This window comes from Rhizopus delemar, genomic scaffold, assembly GCF_000149305.1.
Source record: "Rhizopus delemar RA 99-880 supercont3.4 genomic scaffold, whole genome shotgun sequence".
NCBI classification, from domain to species: Eukaryota; Fungi; Mucoromycota; class Mucoromycetes; order Mucorales; family Rhizopodaceae; genus Rhizopus; species Rhizopus delemar.
Genome location: NW_027137830.1, coordinates 1874225 through 1892671, shown reverse-complemented (window position 1 = coordinate 1892671; position 18447 = coordinate 1874225). Strand labels below are relative to the sequence as shown.

The 18447-nt window shown below is 33.6% G+C and overlaps 6 protein-coding genes across 6 annotated transcripts; 1 reads left to right on the top strand and 5 right to left on the bottom strand.

Moving 5' to 3' along the window:
- Positions 1–230: 230 nt before the first annotated feature.
- On the bottom strand, positions 231–1519 carry RO3G_06198 (uncharacterized protein; the record flags this gene model as incomplete). The annotated part of the gene is made up of 3 exons (XM_067660788.1): positions 231–628; positions 690–741; positions 800–1519. 3 exons carry the CDS (start codon positions 1517–1519, stop codon positions 231–233), a joined length of 1170 nt encoding a protein of 389 aa, XP_067516889.1.
- Positions 1520–6320: 4801 nt separating this feature from the next.
- On the bottom strand, positions 6321–6823 carry RO3G_06197 (uncharacterized protein; the record flags this gene model as incomplete). The annotated part of the gene is made up of 2 exons (XM_067660787.1): positions 6321–6580; positions 6763–6823. The coding sequence occupies 2 exons, from the start codon at positions 6821–6823 to the stop codon at positions 6321–6323; spliced, it is 321 nt and encodes a 106-aa protein (XP_067516888.1).
- A 2609-nt stretch (positions 6824–9432) lies between these two features.
- RO3G_06196 (uncharacterized protein) lies at positions 9433–10266 on the bottom strand (the record flags this gene model as incomplete). Its single annotated transcript, XM_067660786.1, has 3 exons — positions 9433–9495; positions 9550–9736; positions 9788–10266. 3 exons carry the CDS (start codon positions 10264–10266, stop codon positions 9433–9435), a joined length of 729 nt encoding a protein of 242 aa, XP_067516887.1.
- Positions 10267–12755: 2489 nt separating this feature from the next.
- Positions 12756–14124, bottom strand: RO3G_06195 (uncharacterized protein; the record flags this gene model as incomplete). Its single annotated transcript, XM_067660785.1, has 5 exons — positions 12756–12779; positions 12953–12994; positions 13052–13384; positions 13436–13956; positions 14076–14124. 5 exons carry the CDS (start codon positions 14122–14124, stop codon positions 12756–12758), a joined length of 969 nt encoding a protein of 322 aa, XP_067516886.1.
- A 605-nt stretch (positions 14125–14729) lies between these two features.
- On the bottom strand, positions 14730–16181 carry RO3G_06194 (uncharacterized protein; the record flags this gene model as incomplete). Its single annotated transcript, XM_067660784.1, has 2 exons — positions 14730–15599; positions 15654–16181. The coding sequence occupies 2 exons, from the start codon at positions 16179–16181 to the stop codon at positions 14730–14732; spliced, it is 1398 nt and encodes a 465-aa protein (XP_067516885.1).
- Positions 16182–17122: 941 nt separating this feature from the next.
- On the top strand, positions 17123–18270 carry RO3G_06193 (uncharacterized protein; the record flags this gene model as incomplete). Its single annotated transcript, XM_067660783.1, has 2 exons — positions 17123–17645; positions 17795–18270. The coding sequence occupies 2 exons, from the start codon at positions 17123–17125 to the stop codon at positions 18268–18270; spliced, it is 999 nt and encodes a 332-aa protein (XP_067516884.1).
- Positions 18271–18447: the final 177 nt, after the last annotated feature.

Below are 18447 nucleotides of genomic sequence, written 5' to 3'. Positions count from 1 at the left end.
TTAACGGACATTCTATATCCATGTTATTACTTGATATCTCACCCCTAGTATTCATTTATACATATCCATCAAATTCTTATAATAATCGTTATGGTTTTAATATTGATATCACTTTTTTAAACAATAATGATAGGAAAGAGAAAAAGGGAGATGTAGAAAACGTATTTTTTTTTTGTGGTAAACTTTTAACACATGAAAGAAAATTTTATTTACAATTTAAAGCAGTGTGTTTATATATAATGGGACTTTTGTGCAATAATACAGTGCCAGTTAATGTATGTTCTTGCTTGACTCCACTCTGCTGGAAAGTCTGCAATATAATCATCATATTTTTCATGACTGAGATTCATGACAATGGATAGCCACGGACGCAATGATTTTAAAAGAAGCATGTACTGACTTGACATGGCTCGAGAAAACTCAGAATAATTTGATGCCTTTTCTTGTTTTTCGGTGACGGCTACTGATCCAATTGTACTTGAGAGATTGGCGTCTTGAGTTACTTCCCAACCAAGGCGGCATGGCTGAAGGATGGTTTCAATTTGTTTGAATCCATTGATTGAAAGTACTGTGGGTAATCGATGGACAACATAAGGATCTTGTTGTCGTAAGCATAATCCAGTCATTACTTTGTATAAAAAATTTAGAGTTAAAAACTATATAAATACGTTGAAAGTCTTCACACTTACATTTATCGTTTAAGTCGCAATTACTTTTTGGACTATTCTGAGTTTCAAATTCCTAAGATAGATGAAGGTTATTAAACACATCAAAACAGGGAATGAAGTAAATATTTTACAGGCTCCATAAATTCAATCCATCCTCCAGGTTTCAAAATACGAAGGTATTCTTGTATTAATGGCTGCCAGGTTTTAGCCATCAATCCCCAATTCATATCCCTTTGATATATATAATCAATGCTGTTGTCAGGGAACGGTAGAGGCAACTGTTCTTGTACTAGCGGATAGCACGTACGAAAATGGCAGTTGCGTGGCTTAATATCCTTTGGAAAAAATGTGCTTTGATCAATACCTATGAATGTTGACTTTGGGAAAGCAGTGCTCATTTCCATGGTCCAAGTTCCTGGTCCACAGCCTACGTCCAAGACCACAATACCCTTCTGAAGCTGGGATCGAATTGGTGAGCAAAAGTCAGAACTAAATAACGTACGCAGTAGATAATGCTGCGTTACCATGCGGTCTTGTTCATCATTATCTTGTACCAACACATATGGATATTCTGTGATCAATGAATCTCGCCCCTGGTGCCTGATAGTTGATTCTTTGATCGGTATTTTTTGTGCTTGTCGAGTTGTGGTTGGTTTGGATAAAGCATCACTGAGGCGCTGTTGGTGTAAACCTAATCTCATTGATAGGGAAGCAGAACTGTCTACATGAGACACAGCAAGGAGTTCATTGAATTGTTGCTGATACTGCTTTTGTAAAAGTCTCTTGTCCATAATTTTTAAGATGTTCTCTGAGCTAAGATGTTTTTTCTGATGCTTTTTAATGGAAGGCATTTGTTGTGACAATGATGAAGTGGAAGATGGGTCTGATGAGTATTCAGTTGATGAAGAGAATGATAACGAAGGAGATGTGTTATTGTAGTAGCTTGTATTGGATTGAGGTTTGCTTTGACAAGCTACAGGCTGGTTATAAGTCTTTGTTCTTTTCGGTAGTTTATTGTTAAAAGAATAAGTTGTTGCTGCATAAAGTAAATGTCTCTCCTTCCATGAGTTAACCCTTGGGTTATAATCAACAACATTTGAAAGGCTACCATTGCGGTTAGATAAAGGGGATTTTTGCATTATTTTTTGGATAAATATTGGTTTTTCAGATGATAAATATTGGTTGACAGACATAATAGATGAAGAAGAATAAAAAAAATCAAACTTCTATAGTCTGTTGTCTCAAAATAATGTAAACTATTTATATTTTAAATTCAAATAGTCACCGCCCCTGACTTTTTGTTTGTCAGCATCTTAATGAAAAAAGGAGGATAAATGGAAGAGAATTGAAAGATGCTATTATTGATGCTGCTTCCTTCTCTTTCCTTTTTTATTCTTCTTCCTAGTAAGCCTACACAGGAATATGCAATTTTAATAGTATCCTTTTGTATCCACCTAATATGAAGTAAGATTGATTCTAATGAGTTTATAGAAATAAAGCAATTACCGAAATTAGAAAATAATTATATCGGGTTTAGCTACTTATTCAACAAGTTTGGGTACTAGCGGCCGTGCATAACAAATATTTACTTTTATGGAAATCAACTCCTCTTATTCCGTTTTCACGTAAAAAGAAATAAGTAATTTATGTATAAATATATACAAGCATATACATGTACTATTATATTCACTGATATTTTTAGAGTAAAATACAAGCTTGTAGATATACGAGGGTATTTTAAAAGAAAAAGATCGCGTGCGTTTCATCTATAATAATGGAAATGAAAAATAAGATTTTTTAGAGTTATTAAGCGACCTAATTTTCATTTTATTTCCGTAATCATTGATCTAGAATTACCGTTCCATTGTTGTACTGGAAAATTGTCTTTTATAGCATTGTATCAAAGTCAAAATTTTGTCAATTTCCAATCTAAATATATTGTCAAATTATTACGCAATCGTTATATTTCATAATTGAACCATCCTCATTTTTTGTTATGTTACCCTCTATAATAGAAGTTAACAAGAACTTGAGTAGCATTAACAAAATGCTTTAATATCCATTTGAATAAATAAACATTCTTATCACGGAGTTAGCGAATAAATTGGCTCATGTATTCATGTATCTGTGATATGTAAATCAATCATGACTGAATTTTTTTTAATAGCATGGCCTACTCTTAAATGAAAAGATACTCTAAATATTTATATCTTTTTATAACCTAAACCTTTAGCGGTATATGATTTTGACAAAAGATGCATTTGCTACCAAAATTTTAAATACTGTAAATCTGACAGTTGAACAATCATATCATTAGAAAAATAGCACTACAATTAAGATGAAAACAATAGAATGTTCAATTAAACAATTGTTTGAGTCACGAAGGCTGAATTCAATGTGTTTTTCATGCACACTTTTGGTTAAGTTGCCTATATCTGTTTAGATTCTAATTACAAAAACCTTGGTGTATTCTTTCAAAAATAGAAAGAACAGCAATTGATTAGACCTTCATACTTTATTCTTTTTGCTATAGAATGAAGATATATTCAACAATAAAAGGGTACCTGTGAATAAGTGCTGTAGAGATTGAAGAACATACTAATGAAAAAAAGACAATATACTTTGATAATAGTAGAAAATCTCAAGACATATGAATACAATAAACATTTACAGCTAACCAAAGTGCTGATGCTAGGTTTAATTACCAATTAAAAAAACGTATAAAAGTAGCAAGAAGACAGAAAACATACTGAGGGACAGTAATGGAGATTGTGTAATGAATGGATTTAATTGCTATCATGTAAAATTTAAGCGTCATATTTTATATGGAAATATTTAGTATACAAAGCGTAATTCAAGGCCGATCATAGTTAAGCTTGATAAATGATGTAGTCTTCATATAGTTGATATCAGAATGGAGTCTTAATGAATATATAAACAATACTATTATTTGTTTAGTATTCATTATTTCTTGTATAACATTTGAGTAATCTCATATGACAACAGCTGTTTACTTAGGTAAATGCGGCATATAAGTCGGACGTTATTCTTTAAATTATAAGAATTGCGTCGAAGCTTGTTGTTTCATGTAATCTTGAATATGATAAATTGAACGAAAAGAGCGTGACTCTGTTCTTTATTGAACAAACTTTGTTAACGTGTAATTATCTAAGCAGGTTATGCAAGTTCAAGGTAACATTTAAGCACTCATTGTATTCAAAATATTATGTTACTTAAACTTCTTTCTTTTTTAAGAATTGCATTAGGTTTAATCTAAAATAGTTTTAATTACATCGCAAACTTTAGTAAATCAAGTCTTTTATGGCCAATAAAATCGTTAAAATAGAAATCGCGAAAACAAACAGACTGATTACAAAAACTGGTGTCAATAAGCCAATGGTAGGCCAAAATGTCAGAGTGAACCCAATAAATGATATCAATGCATTTATACTTGCTATTTGAATATATCGACGTATTCTTGGTTCTTGTTGCCAGTTTTTATATTCAGCTCCTGACATTTGAAGTATTAAAAATACAAGACACATAAGACCGTAACTTATACATGATACATAAAGTAGAATCCCACTAAGCAAAAGATTAATGCTCAAAATATATAGACTCACATTTTTTGCTTACTGTTCAAAAAGACCCGAAGTTGAAAAATAAAATAATATTGTAAAGGTAACGCTAAGTTGTGGTAATGTGGATGTAATTTGTTGTATGGGATGCTTTCTAGTTTTTTCCAGCTTACGACTATCACTTATCAAAGGCACTCCACCATTTCTATTCTGTGTTGATCTTATATACATTCTAAAAAGAAAAAAAATATATATATATGTAAGAGCCAGTGCTATTTACTTTTCAGCAGGTAGTACGATTAAAGTGACTTTTATTTATATAAAAAATGTGTAAAGAGCTAAAAACCTTTTTGATAGGCAAAAAGGGAAAAAAAGACAGAGAAGGGAAGAGGAGAAAGGAAAAGTATGGTCGACTACTAGGTAGGTCTTGCCGAGCCAGTTCACCAACCAGCAGATAGTACGGTGGTTTGCGTTTGAAAGTAGATTCTTTTTTTCTGTAGATTACGTAGTCAAGTTTTGGGCTCCACTCTTTGAAACATTTCTAGGTATTGACTTACACTGGTAAGTTACACAGAAAGATCTATTTTATAAACTTTTTTTTCACACATGCGCAAAGGGGCGACACACAACCAAGCTCTCTCAAGGAACAAGGTATTCAGACTCGATTGGACATGCGCATACTTTTAATCGACATATTCATGGTTTCATTGGAATTTGGGTAATGTTAAAATAGGAGAGAGAGGACAGATGGGGTACAGGGTTTGCATTCAGTTACATTTTCGTTTTGTTCAGCATTATTTTGAAAACCGTGTTTAAGGGTCGAAAGAATTATGTGTGAAGAATGAAAACACTTGGTATTCGTGGCAAGCAATATTTTAATCCGAGTATATCAAGAAATTTGTACAATGCATATATTTTCGATCATCTTGTTTCCTCAAAGAATGCAAAGCAGCTTATCTTGTACTATTGACCATCCACCACCATATTTCCAGATATTCCAAAATATGAGCCATCGCGTGGAACAAAGCCTTCTCTATATCTGGCGCGCAGAGTAACCCATCAGCTACTGTTGCTATCAACCTTTCGTCTCATAAATGTACTTTTGTAGCGTTGTGAACGCCTTCAACTTGTCAGTAATCATATAGGGCTAGTTCCTATGCCTATAAGCTTGAATTCAATGATGGTTGAAAGAAGCTTATAGGTGTATTCACTGCTTTAATATGTTGATAAAATACGATGTAGATGAAGATGAAACAACGAATTAATTAAGGATAATACTACGCGCACAGCTTATATGCATAAAACTTTGAACTTGGTGACATCACGAAGTGCACTCCACTAATTTCTTTTAATGAGACTGGCCGAAGCCTGGCTAATATGTGCCTATATAGTTATCATTATTTTGCCCAAGAAAGTAAGGTTATTTTTTTATTGTTTATTTTTTACTTTATATTTCGAATAAAAAATCGCGACTCGGAGAGTCCTTCTCACTACGTCAGCTACAAAAAAAGCTTTCTTTAAAAAAAAATTCTATATTTCATAGATACTGGTCTTACAATATTGCTCCTGGTCTTTCAAAAATTCTATTTTCATTTTCCAAAAATATCAATATTGACGAAACGAAGACCGAAAATGTGATACATGCCCGCCCATGATACCGTTCCTTTTGGTAACCTTAGCTAGAGCAACTTATTAACCCTCCCATAAAAAAGTGTTACTAAGAAAATGATGTGCTAGAATCATTACGTGAAGAATAGAAATCCTTAAACAAAGGTGGAGGCAGAACCACTGAGCTTAGTACTTTCAATTACTTTCTTCAATTATTTATTACTGGTATCCTAGGAGAAAAGAAATAAGCGCTGAAATTAGGTTCCTGTCGAGGATGAGAATTATTCATATATGCTATGTTATTGGCTGTATTGAAGATTTCCTGTACGCATTCTGCACAGGCAGAAAAGAGGCACCCAATTGTGTGATTTTCAATATTCATGTATTCATGTAGCTTTCTAAGGATGTGTGAGCTATAGTTAATCGAATCTGCACATTGGATGATATGCAAGAGGTTTAAATATCTTCACTTTTCAGTGGCATAAAAACAGAAATTAAATGCCCTTATCATAAAATGGCTATTAACAACGCGTTGAAATTCAATAATAATTGGATGATGATCATTATCAATTGTAGAAGGAATTGGTACTAAATTAGATCGTGTACCATTGAACCATTCAGAAATATAGAGAAGATAAATCCCAGCTTCAGCGTTTAATAAAGCATATGAAATAATATCAATTAATTTGGGGTTACTGACTAATTCTTTGTACATACGATCAGCGCCTGTTCTGCTACGAGAAGTTCAAATACCCCTCTTCCACTTTTTATCAGCCGTTATACACGTTTGTTGAATTTCCATCTTTACTTTTGTCTTCTTGACAAAATTCTTGCAGTTCTCTTCTTTTGACAGCAAATTAAGCAGTAAAATGAGCAGCATGTGCATTAACGATATTAACTACACTCACTGTGAGCAAGTCTTTCATGATGAAAATGTGGTTCATCTTCAGTGTGACTGTGAAGTTTCATCTTTGATTTGATAACAAAGCATAGTTAATAACACGTCAATTGAGGTGTTTTTGTAGCTTACAAAGGGTTAAAAAGGACGCTTCTGGTAATAATCTTCCAGTTAAAAAGGCAATGATTGATTGCAGCCAAATTGAAGTATTCGCTATTCACAAAGTCTTTGATAAATCAATTAGTATAGTATTATACCATTGAGATATGAAGAGAGCATGAGAAAATACGTAAGATCTGATATTTAACTTGTTATTTCTACAATGGAGGTTGTACAAGCATAAACTACAACTAGAGCCTTTTAAATACAATGATTTATATTGTCACTTTTGATTCTTTAAGGAAATAGTCCTCTTCTTTTTCAGTTTTAATATGAACAAAAGACAATTATGGGCTCATCTTTGGAAAAAAAAAAATATGTTTTGTTACAAATAACCATATTAAATCATAAAATAATCGATTAAAGTCGCATTACTTTGCTCGCACTAAGAATACTCAACTAGATAGAATGATCTGTGTTCGTTTACTCGTTGCCTCATTGACTATCAATAAGATGCTGTACCTGTTCAATTTAGTGAAAAAAAAAAAAATGTTTTCATCAAAAAAGTCAGGTGATGTTGATGCTGACGAATCGATTTACGTAGTCATAAAACACGCAAATGATATAAGATATTTGATTTTGTATTGAAGTATAACTAAAATATTCTTTTGAAATAATCTTTTGGATGTAAATCCTTTTCTGACCTTATTCTCAAAATATACTGCTACAATCACGAGAATACTAGCTTTTTCGATGTGTTTTATGATTGGCCGAACATTTGATAATTCAACATCGTTGAAATTGAAATCAGAGGACATCGTGAAGCCCACTTTTCTTGCGAGAGCAAGTGAAAGAATTCCTCCCGGAAGAGCCACAATACGGTGCCGAAGTAGCAGTGTTGGGAGAGACATAGTAATAATGTCTTTGGCGACAATCTCGCTCCATGTAATCTTTGGTTGCAGCTTTTTACCAACTTAAACTGGGTTTGAAGTTGATGTATGTTTTTATTGGAAAGAAACATATGAATAGTTTTTCAACTTGTGTCGAAATGTGAAGTTTGGAGTGACGTTGATTTTTTACTACAAAGTAAAGGTGGCTGTAATGCATAAAAATCATCTTGCACAACTAGATGGCGAAATAAAATAAGCGTGGCATAAACACATAATACAAAAAAAATAATCATTTGTAATAAAAATAAAAACACATTTCTTTCGGTTTAAAAATAATTAGTTTTGATTGCAAGTTGGCGTATAGATTTCTTCCTCAAGTTAATCCTGGCCATTTTACAAATGTGGATGGCGAAAAGCGGGACTGGTGCTATATGCACATCTTCGTGATTTTTTTTATTTTTGAATTTGTATTTAAAGTATAAAAATTTTAGGTACAGATCATTTTTCGATCTCAGTATTCATTTACGGCTTGCGTTTTCTGTGTATTTACGGCTTCCAATCCAAAAACTATAGCTCCTTTAAAGACACAGATTGAAACAAAAAGAATTACATTCAAGTATATTTCCCATACACAAAGAAAAAAAAAAGTTAAAAGGTCGATCCAATTACTTGAAGTTACTTGCATACATCACGTTAGCCAACATAAAACTTCGCGAATATGTAAAATCGCAAATATTGTTATTCAATTAATCGAGTATAGCTCATGCTATCTGTTTCTTCAATCTGTTCATATATTATATGGCAAGCACGTAATTATTAGTCTGCATTTTATTAAGTTTATTCTTATAAACATTGACTACAGTTGTATTTCTTAATACAAATGCTTGGCACACAAAACTCTTTTAAGTAGAAGCGTGTGATTTTCTCCTAATTTCGTAAGCTTAACATAGGAACCCACACATGATAACGAAAAGGATATCTTAAGCTTAAAGTAACATCCAACATCGATCCTTGTTCAACGAGATGAACAGTGAAAGGTCTCGACTTGTCTGAGAATAAAATATGCTTTCGACCCTTTTTTTTCATCCATCATTGTTTATAATAAACAAATATTGTGCTTGTGAGCCATTACAATTCACTTTTAGGTAATTTATTCATACCATTACATCACCTGCCTTTCTTATCCATGTTATCAAATCCTTTTACTCACAGAATACAAAGATAGTTATACAACGGACCTCTTTAGCGAAAATATGTGATGATCTGGAATAATTTAAGAATACGAATAAACAAGGTTTGGCCCCTTTATTGAAAGATGGAAGAATCATCTGTTTTAAACAAGAGATAAAGGTGCATCAGTAAGCTATCCTTCTTTTAGATTTATCTCAAAAGAGGATGAAACTGGCTAGCATGTTTGGGCATCTTTGTGAAGGGTGTGTTGAGTCATGTTTAGAGAACTTTATTAATACAAAATTTCTGCATATGCTTAATAAGATAGAGTGATTAATGAGAGAGAAAGGTTAAAGTATTAGATTTCATTTTTGGTTCATATTAAGTAAATTTAAGAATGATGACTTTATACAATATATTTTGAAGCTCCTTTTTTTTGTGAGTGCATATGTTGAATAAAAAAGGAATGTAAATGGATTGGATCAAAGCAGTAGATGGAGTGAGTACGATACTTTCTTTTTTTAGTGAGATGAAACCCTGTTTGTTGTTTTAACAGGAAGTTTATGCTTGTCATAAAGATGGCACTATAAATTTGTTAATATTTTGAAAATGAAAGGGGCATATACTTCATATCTTACCTTATGAGCATGTCTATACCATAACATATAATTGTTTTTCTTTTTGCTATTGCATACAGGAACAAACTTTTGGCATTGATGACAAAGACCTTCAGTTATATCTCCTTTACCCAATCTTTGGTCTACAGGTTTCATGAATGGTTTACCAGTAACGGATGAAATACCATGATAGAATTGCTTATGATACCTATTAAAATATTAAATTGCTGTCCTTTATATTGTATACTTTTGTATATACCAGTAGGCACTGTTTTTCAATTGAAGCCATTTTCCAGAAGGGCAAATATCACAATAACCTTCTTTAAGGTGACCTGTATAGCGAACCCATTTGGGTGTATAGTGATCACCTTCATATCGTAATTTCTGACGACGCGGCATGGCAAGTAGCATTTGATGACTTTGTACTCCATCGTAAAACGAATCAGAAAAGGAATCTAACGCATTACTTAACGTAACGTAATTTGCAGGTTCAACCAACTGATGATGATCATTGTTATCATTTGAGCTACCGTCAGACGACGAAAAAGGTGACGACGTCATGGAACGATCGTATTGAAGTGATTTCGTACGTTTACGAGGTACTGGAGGATGATCGATATTATTCCGAATAGGCTCACTCATACTGGAAGCAATAGGCGATATGGGGTCTTGTTCTCTTGTCATATACCGTTTTTTCGTCTGTCTGTTCACTTCTTCTATTGCTTCTTTTGAAACCATTGCGCTGATCGGAGTGCTTTGTACAGATGGCGTATATTGATTCTGAGAATAAGTAATTGCAATAGGCTGCTCAGGCTTCTTTTGTAAAAAGATACTTTGTTGCCAGCTTAATTGTCCTTTTGAAGGAATGATCATTTTATCTTTCGTCATATATTTAGCCTGATAATAACTTGAATGATCCGTTACTAATTGATGATTGTTGGTTTTAGATGTGTTATTGGTATCTAATTTTGTATAACTTGGGTACATTTTATAAGACGGTGTAACATTTATTCCTGTATAAATGTTCTTCTCTAATAAACCATGGTAGCTTAAGAATGCTTTTATTATGTACAAATTAGTGTTAGCTAGTGAATAACTATAGTAAAAGAAATAGTTACAATCCATATCTTTTTGTTGATTATATTTTTCAGAGTGGTGCATTGAATAATTCCAATAATCATTATTAAAAATAGAAAGATCTTCCAATGATAAAACAGAGTTTACTTCAGGAGTAGGAATATTTGAATAATAAATATCTTCATTTACGTGTTGCTCTAATGTATTTTGTTGTTGTGGTTGTAAGTAAGGGTTTAAAGAAACAAAGTTTTCTTTTGTCCCTGGTCGCGTTGCTGTAAAAGACATTTTTCTTCAAATAAAAAGGAAAAAAAAAGAAAAAGAATGTATAAAATAGAGTTTTTCTTGAAAAAAAAGGAAAGAGAAAAAAAGGCGTTAATTTAACTCCAATGCCATTTTTTTTTTTTTTAAAAAAAAATTAAGTTAGCAATGATAAACCTGGCCAAATGTGACTATAGCATGTTGTATGTTTTTTTTTTCTGAGACACAAAAAAAGTAATTGAGGATAGATCCATATCATGGTGCCCTCATAATTATCAGCTCTGTGTGTTCATAAACTATCAGCTGGTTTTGCTATTGAACAAGAAAGAAAGCATGTTCTCCCCTTTATTTTTCTTTTACGGAAGAATGCAAGTAAAAAAAAAAAGGAAAAAAAAAAAAACCACAAATTAAGGAGTTGCAAGACAGACTTTTGTGAAGCTCAACTGTCTGTCAGATTACCAAAGTCATACTTATATTTCATTTTTATGTATACACAGCCATCATTCACTGGTTTCTTCTCATTTATTTTGATTTAACCATACAGTTTTTTATGCTTATTTGTCTTATTCCCTCTCAAAAGACAAAAAAAAAGATATTTTGGTTTTAGTTTAAACTACATCGGCATTTCAATCGGGTGAGGTGTGTACATGTTTATGGTGCTAGATCATTAAATAAAATAAATGAACAAAAAACAGCTTTGAAGTACGTGGATGAGATGATGAGTATAAATAATAAACTTACTTTATTGCTATTTTATGACATATTTTGTAAAACATTCACAGTTTTATCCTGTTCAATTTAAAACAAAAGGTAACGTATAACAGAGAATGCTCTCTTAATTGTATCTCCATTCAAAACAAGTTACACGTACAGCTCTATGCAATTGGACGCTTAAAAAAGAACTGTGTTAGACGAGCAGCGAAATAAAACGAAGACGGTTAAAATCTTAAAATGGTATGTTTACCCGAAAAGCACAATGTGTAAAGCACATGTACAAATTAAGGGGTTTTCAAAAATAAAAATAAAAAAATAAAAAAAAAGTGCAAGCGAGGGAATTAGATACGAGTAGAAAAGAATAAAAATATGTTGATGATTCAAAAAAAAAATTCGTCTGAAACAAAAAAAAGAGAGGATTAAAAATGAAAAAGCATCGAAAAGGCAATACTTACAGTTTGTAGAAGAAATCATCATTTTGCTAACATCAGAAAAAATACATTTCATTTGTTTATAGCCTTTTTTTTCATTTAAATTTACTATCCTAAGGAAGAAAATAGAGTGAAAAACAATTAAACTGAAAGAGGAAAAAAGGTTAAAAAAGAAAAAAAAACAACTTTACTAGATGGCTACAGATGGTAGTACAAAAGCACAGACAAAAGGATAGATTGTATCACGTAAACATGCGTCTTTCAAATGGTTGATCAATAGAGGGTCTATGCATCCCGCACGTTTTTCTTTCTTTCTTTTTTCAGATTTTCATGAACGACTCGACTTAATTCTTTTTTATAGAATACTCACTCTCAGTGACGCCCAATATCCATATTTGGTGAATAAAGAGATGATCGATTTATGTTTTTTGTGTACCCTTTGTCTATCTAATGTTACCTTGAAGTAAATTTTTTATTGTTATTAAAACAGTTAATGTAAAATGTGTTTTTGTTTATGTATGTAAAATATAGTAGAAAAAGCAATGTACAATGAAGAAAAAAAATGTTATAATACAAAAAAAGAGAAAAAAAAATTAAAATTCAAGACATCTAGTGTTTAAATCATATGCAAAATCCATGATTAATATTTTTCTATCCTGACTAGTACTATTTTAATGAAGTTAATATTAACAATAATACAATAGTAATACTATTTACCTAATAATCCTTTTTTTATCAAATTGAACGTCAAAAATCCAACTTGAATGTCCACTTTGAAAATTAAGTAAACATGCACCTGAACTAAAACAATAAAACGTCAATGTTTACTATTAATTAAAAATCATGGGGTCATTTGTGCTCACATACTTTATGTCCCAAACTCGGATAGTTTGATCATAACTTGCACTGACTATTCTGTTGCCATCAAAACATAAGTTTCTTACTAAACCAGAATGACCAGCAAATACCATTGTACACAAACCAGTCTATTTATAAAAATGAATTACAAAAAAAAAAGGGAAATTATTAATTGGTTTATTTACCTCAGCATCCCATACGCGGATAGTATGATCGTTAGAGCCACTCACAATATGCTTTCCGTCAAATTGTACACAGGCTAATCCATGTTTATGACCAGCAAATTCACGAATCATGTTGCCTGTAGTAATATCCCACATCTTCACTAATGAATCATTGGATGCTGACACCAAAAGATCTTTATGAATCTGTATCGAGTTCACTGCTCCTCGATGTCCCATAATCATTCGTATAGGTTGATATGTTCTCCTATCCCATATTCTAATGGAGGTATCTTTAGATGAGCTAATGATATACTTCTCGTTCATAGCAACGTCACTCACACCAGCAGAATGTCCCTATTTATATATGTTACACACATCTATTGCAATAATTTATATCATTTTTACATGTAGCTTTGCTCTAATTCGTTTAGTTTGCATATCCCAAACTATAACTGTTGTATCTGATGAACCGGATACAATAATTTCTTCATCGTATTGTAAACAAAGTACACTGCCTGTATGACCTTCCAAGGTGTAGATGCACTGATATTGACCGAGATCCCAAATTTTGATAGTCCGATCACGACTTCCAGTAATGACTTTTTCATCATCAAACTGAACACAGTACACACCATCTCGATGGCCCAAGAGATAGTGAGAGGCGACCTTTCCGGTATTCCATCTCATCTCGAGTTGATATCTTTGCTTGTACCAATAATACCAGCTTTGCTCTTCTTCTGCTAGTGTGACATGCATTGGGATTTTTAATCTCCAATCATTCTCTTGCATCTTCCATTTCCATAATTCGTCCACATAAAATAAACTTGCAAATCTTTTGGACACAAACGGAATAGACATTAAACTATTAAAGTCTAATAAAGAGATAATGTAGGAGCACAGTTCGAAAGGTAAAATAGTTGTGAAATCTATTAAAGATGTTTAGTTTCTATGTATTTCAGTATGAATAGAATCAAACCTATTCTTTTCTTTTCCATTACAATCCACTCTGTTATTTGTGGTTCAAGTTGGCGATAGTGTAAAATACGTTTGGATCGTGACTTGTTTACTGGTTGTTCAAAAGAAGTCTCTGTCATTTCAACATCTCGAGAATAAGGTGCTGCAATTGGAATGCCGTAATCATTATTCATACAACTGTGCATACTGTTATTGTGTGGGTAAACCATTTTCCAAAAAATTATTGTTGTTTTCTTGAGATTCCTCGTAAATGTGAAGAGTGCAAAAAAAAAAAGAAAAAAAAAAAAGAGAGAAAAAGGATATGAAACGAAATAAATATTTTTTTTTACAGAAAATAGAAAAAGCTTTGGTCAATAACTATTTCCATATTCTTTTAAAACTAAACAAAAATATCTAAAAGAAAGGTATTGTTTTGCTTAAGTCCCAAACTAGGCAATTATCCAAAATAAATAAACATCACGTGCTTTTTGGCTTAGTTACTCCTTGGGTTAGGAGGCAAAAAATCACATAAACATAAAATAGCATAACATCATTAATCTATCAAAGGCCAAGAGCGTATTGGAATGGCAGAACATGCATATGTATAAAAAATGAGATATGAGGGGTGAAGAGGAAAGACAATGGGAGATGCGTTTGTTATTGTTTATTATTTTCTGAAAAAGATGATCTATTTTACTGTACAAAAAAAAAATAGTTTCTATTTACATTATCTACATACACACAATTAAAGGATCTTGTTGTCCACCATGTATTTTCCCATAATTTTCTTTAATTGCTCAAAATAAGGCGCACTAAAGATTTCATGATGAGTATCTTCAGTACACAGACTATCATGACTACTTGTCACACTACTACATTGACTATGACTACTGTACATGCTATCGTTATCATCTTTAGGCAACAAACGTCTCTGTTGACCAACACCAAATCCAAATTTTCTTTTGAGTAAACCTGAAAGGATGGCAATATCCATTTTTGCTCTCTGTTGTACAGGTTGATTCATGGTTGTTGATATTAACTTGGCGATATCCAAACAGGCCGCTAACCAATAAGCTTCTACTAAACAAAGGGCTACATCAGCCAAGCGCGCATAGATTTTGGTGGCCGTATCCAGACAGACAGAGGCAATCATCAAGGCGCGATCCTCGCCGATACGAAACACATGAGCATCACCCGAGTTCTGCTGAGGAGACTGCATGATCTTTGATTGAAGATTTAGCCAATAGACATAATAGATCGCATTGGCTCTCAAAGCAAAAGGTATCGTACACTTCACCTCTTCCTCTCGTGTGTATTCAAACGGACCATTTCCGATTCGCAACTCGGGTGGTAGTGTATCTAGTAGCTGTACAAGAACCTGTTCGAGAGCATAGATAGAAGCAGACGATATATGATTCACCACACCACCAAAGTAACCAAAGATCATTCCACCTTTTTCGTTAATGTAAGACGGACTGGAAAAGATGCGAACAATAAATCGAAAGCAGCAGATTGATTGATACGTTGTCTGATCCGTCATCTCACAAGCCAAAGGTTCAGGTAAATGGTAGATGGGGATTGCCGCGTTGGTAAAATCGCTAGTGATTTTAGAATTCTTTAGAAAAATGAATTCGTAATAGCGAGACAAATAAAACGCACGAATGCGTACCTGTTCCTGAATCACAGCATCATAGTTGTCTGGTGGGATGGGTTTCATTCGGCTGATGATTTGCCAGCAGAGACTAGAGTAAGTCTGCGCCTCCCTGCCGTTCAAGTTGAGAATAGAGCTGAGACTCATAAACAGTAAGGCGCAACATACTTCAGGTGTAGGTTCTTGCTCAAATAGGACTTCTTTTAATTTCTTTTTGGCAATCGATTGACAATACTCAGTGAGTTGCCTTTGAGTGAATGAAAAGCCAGTGAGATTGACGTGATTACAGGTGGTGTATCCAATCAAGCCTGCAAGAGCACATGTCAAGAGTGAATCAAGATCATTGCTCAATTTGGGATAATAAACTGGGATTGGAAGAACAGGACTAAGGGTGCCAAGACAGCCAAAGAAATTTTGAAGCATGAGGTGTTTGAACAGTCGAGCTTGCTGGTCCAAGGTAGCATTGAACGTGAGTCCAAGAGGAAGGTCTGTTCTTGCTTGTTGTATGTTAATAAATATGTCGTTGATTAATAATTCGATTTTCATTATTGGATAAGTGACAGGCAGCATCCGTCTGCCTCCGGTATCTGAACAGCTCCTGATTGTGTTTTGCGTGTCAAAAGAAGCTAGTCCTTCCTTTAAAAATTTTTCCAAGTCTGATAAAGTCTTGACTGAGGTCTCTACATGAATACCTCGATTGCTGCTTGATATAGTTAGACTCCAAGAGTTATGTTGGCAGTTGAGTTGATTACATATTCGACATGTCGCTTCTCTTTTTATCTGTGAGAGTTGCAGCTGCAATCGTTCTGCTTGTTGTTTCAAGACCCACACAGCATTTAATAATCTGTGTTGCTCTGTCATTGAAATATTCTTTTTAGGTTTGGCTGGCCTTTCTATATCTTTGTATATGCAATTCACATTCATTCTATGACATCTTTCACAACTGGATTTATCTTTTGGGACACACTTTCGTCTTTGATTTCTGCACACTTCACCTAAATTTAAAAACTATAAGAAGCAGAATACAGTAGCTTTTTCTTCTTTGTTACATGGATTAGGTCTTTTTTGTTTGCCTGATTCTTCCATCCCAATGCCAAAAAAGTTATTCAATAAAAAAGTTTAAAAAAAAAGCGGGATAGTTTTCCCCCTGGAGACCATTTACTTAATTTGGCCGATACTTCCTCATACAGAAAAATTTATCTTTTGTTGAACTTCTTTTCGGTATTTTCCTTTATGGAACCAATGTTAAACATAATACAAGCTTTTCCTTTTTTTTTTATGGATGAAAATTTTAATGTTTATTAAAACTCATCAAGTATGTGCATACAAGTGATACAAGTATATTAAATAGTGAGCTTTTTTTTCCGCTTTACTGAAATTTCACTATTTGCCTTATTTGGAAAGCGTTTAACACCACAACTAAACATACACTACTTCGAGACTACATATACTTTCCATCAAGCTCGTCTTATTAGCAAACGCGCATGATGACTTCTATCCAAAGAGGTCTCAAGTCTTCGAAAACTACTCTATCGAGTGAACAAATCAACCACCTAAATAATCAGTTTGCTTCCACATGCAGACTCCTTGTGTGCCAAAGTTGCAATAAAACGGACTCCTTAAACCGCAATGGTTCAACTGCTGGTGATTATCCTCAGCCTTGTTTCATCTGCAAGTTCTGCAGTAAAGCCTACAATACCCACAACGTGGTTGAACTCGTCGAAAACGCCTCTAAGGCATCACAGAACTTTCCTCTTGTCATGGATGATATTGAAATTTCTCAAGAACCCGTCAGCAACTCCGACAACAACATTAATGCTTCCAAGAGCCAAGTAAATATTGAAGCTTTACTTGCCACTATCCAGCAACTTACTGCCGAGTTTCAGCAAGCAAAAGCAGAAATAAAAGAACTTCACAACCAAATTGCACGACAACCAAATCAACAGTGGTTACTGATACAGATACTCAATTCCCTTCATTGGGTACTGCCTCCCAAGTACCTGCTCCCTGGTGAGATATAGACTACCTTAACAAAATTAAACAACACAAGCAGCCAAAAAATCAAAAGCGTCATATCCAGAAGCAAGATGCAGCTGCTTGGTTCCTACAACCTCCTTTATATAATTAAGGATTCTAATATATTTATCTTCTAACCAAAGCTCACGTACCGGTTGGTCAACTGCGCAGCCGTTTGCGAAGGTTAGACATCAACAACAGTCACGTTTTGGACAGTAATTACCCCGCACATAATGTTGTGGCTCTTCTAGTTCACAATGATTATGCTCCTGAACTTAAAGAGCATCTCAAAAAATTCAAGGTACAAGCCAAAGAAGATTTTGATCAATGTGATGGGTCAATTCCGAGAGATCCTAAATATAAAAACAGCAGCAAAGAGGAGCGTGACAATACGGCCTATATGCATCATTGTAACAGAATGGAACGAACCCTCACTTATATCCATCCACCTGCTAAATTTGCCGTTGCCAGATACTTCTACGAACAAGACTGGATTGGAAAACCAATTTTCGACGAAATTGTAACATCACACCGCCCGCAATTTGCAGAACCACTATATATTGAAGAAGATGATGAAATGGACACTGAGGACCGCTTAGGCAAATTGTCTGAATTATAACGACGACTATGTCTATTGTCCTGTTCAACGCTACTGGTTTATCCAAACAAGCTATCTCTCCAATTTTGAATCTAGCTGAATCTTCTTCAATCATCTTGATTACTGAAACTTGGTTACTCCCCCAATCGATACCCTACATCTTGGAAACAATTTCATGCTTATGGCCAACCTTCTGGA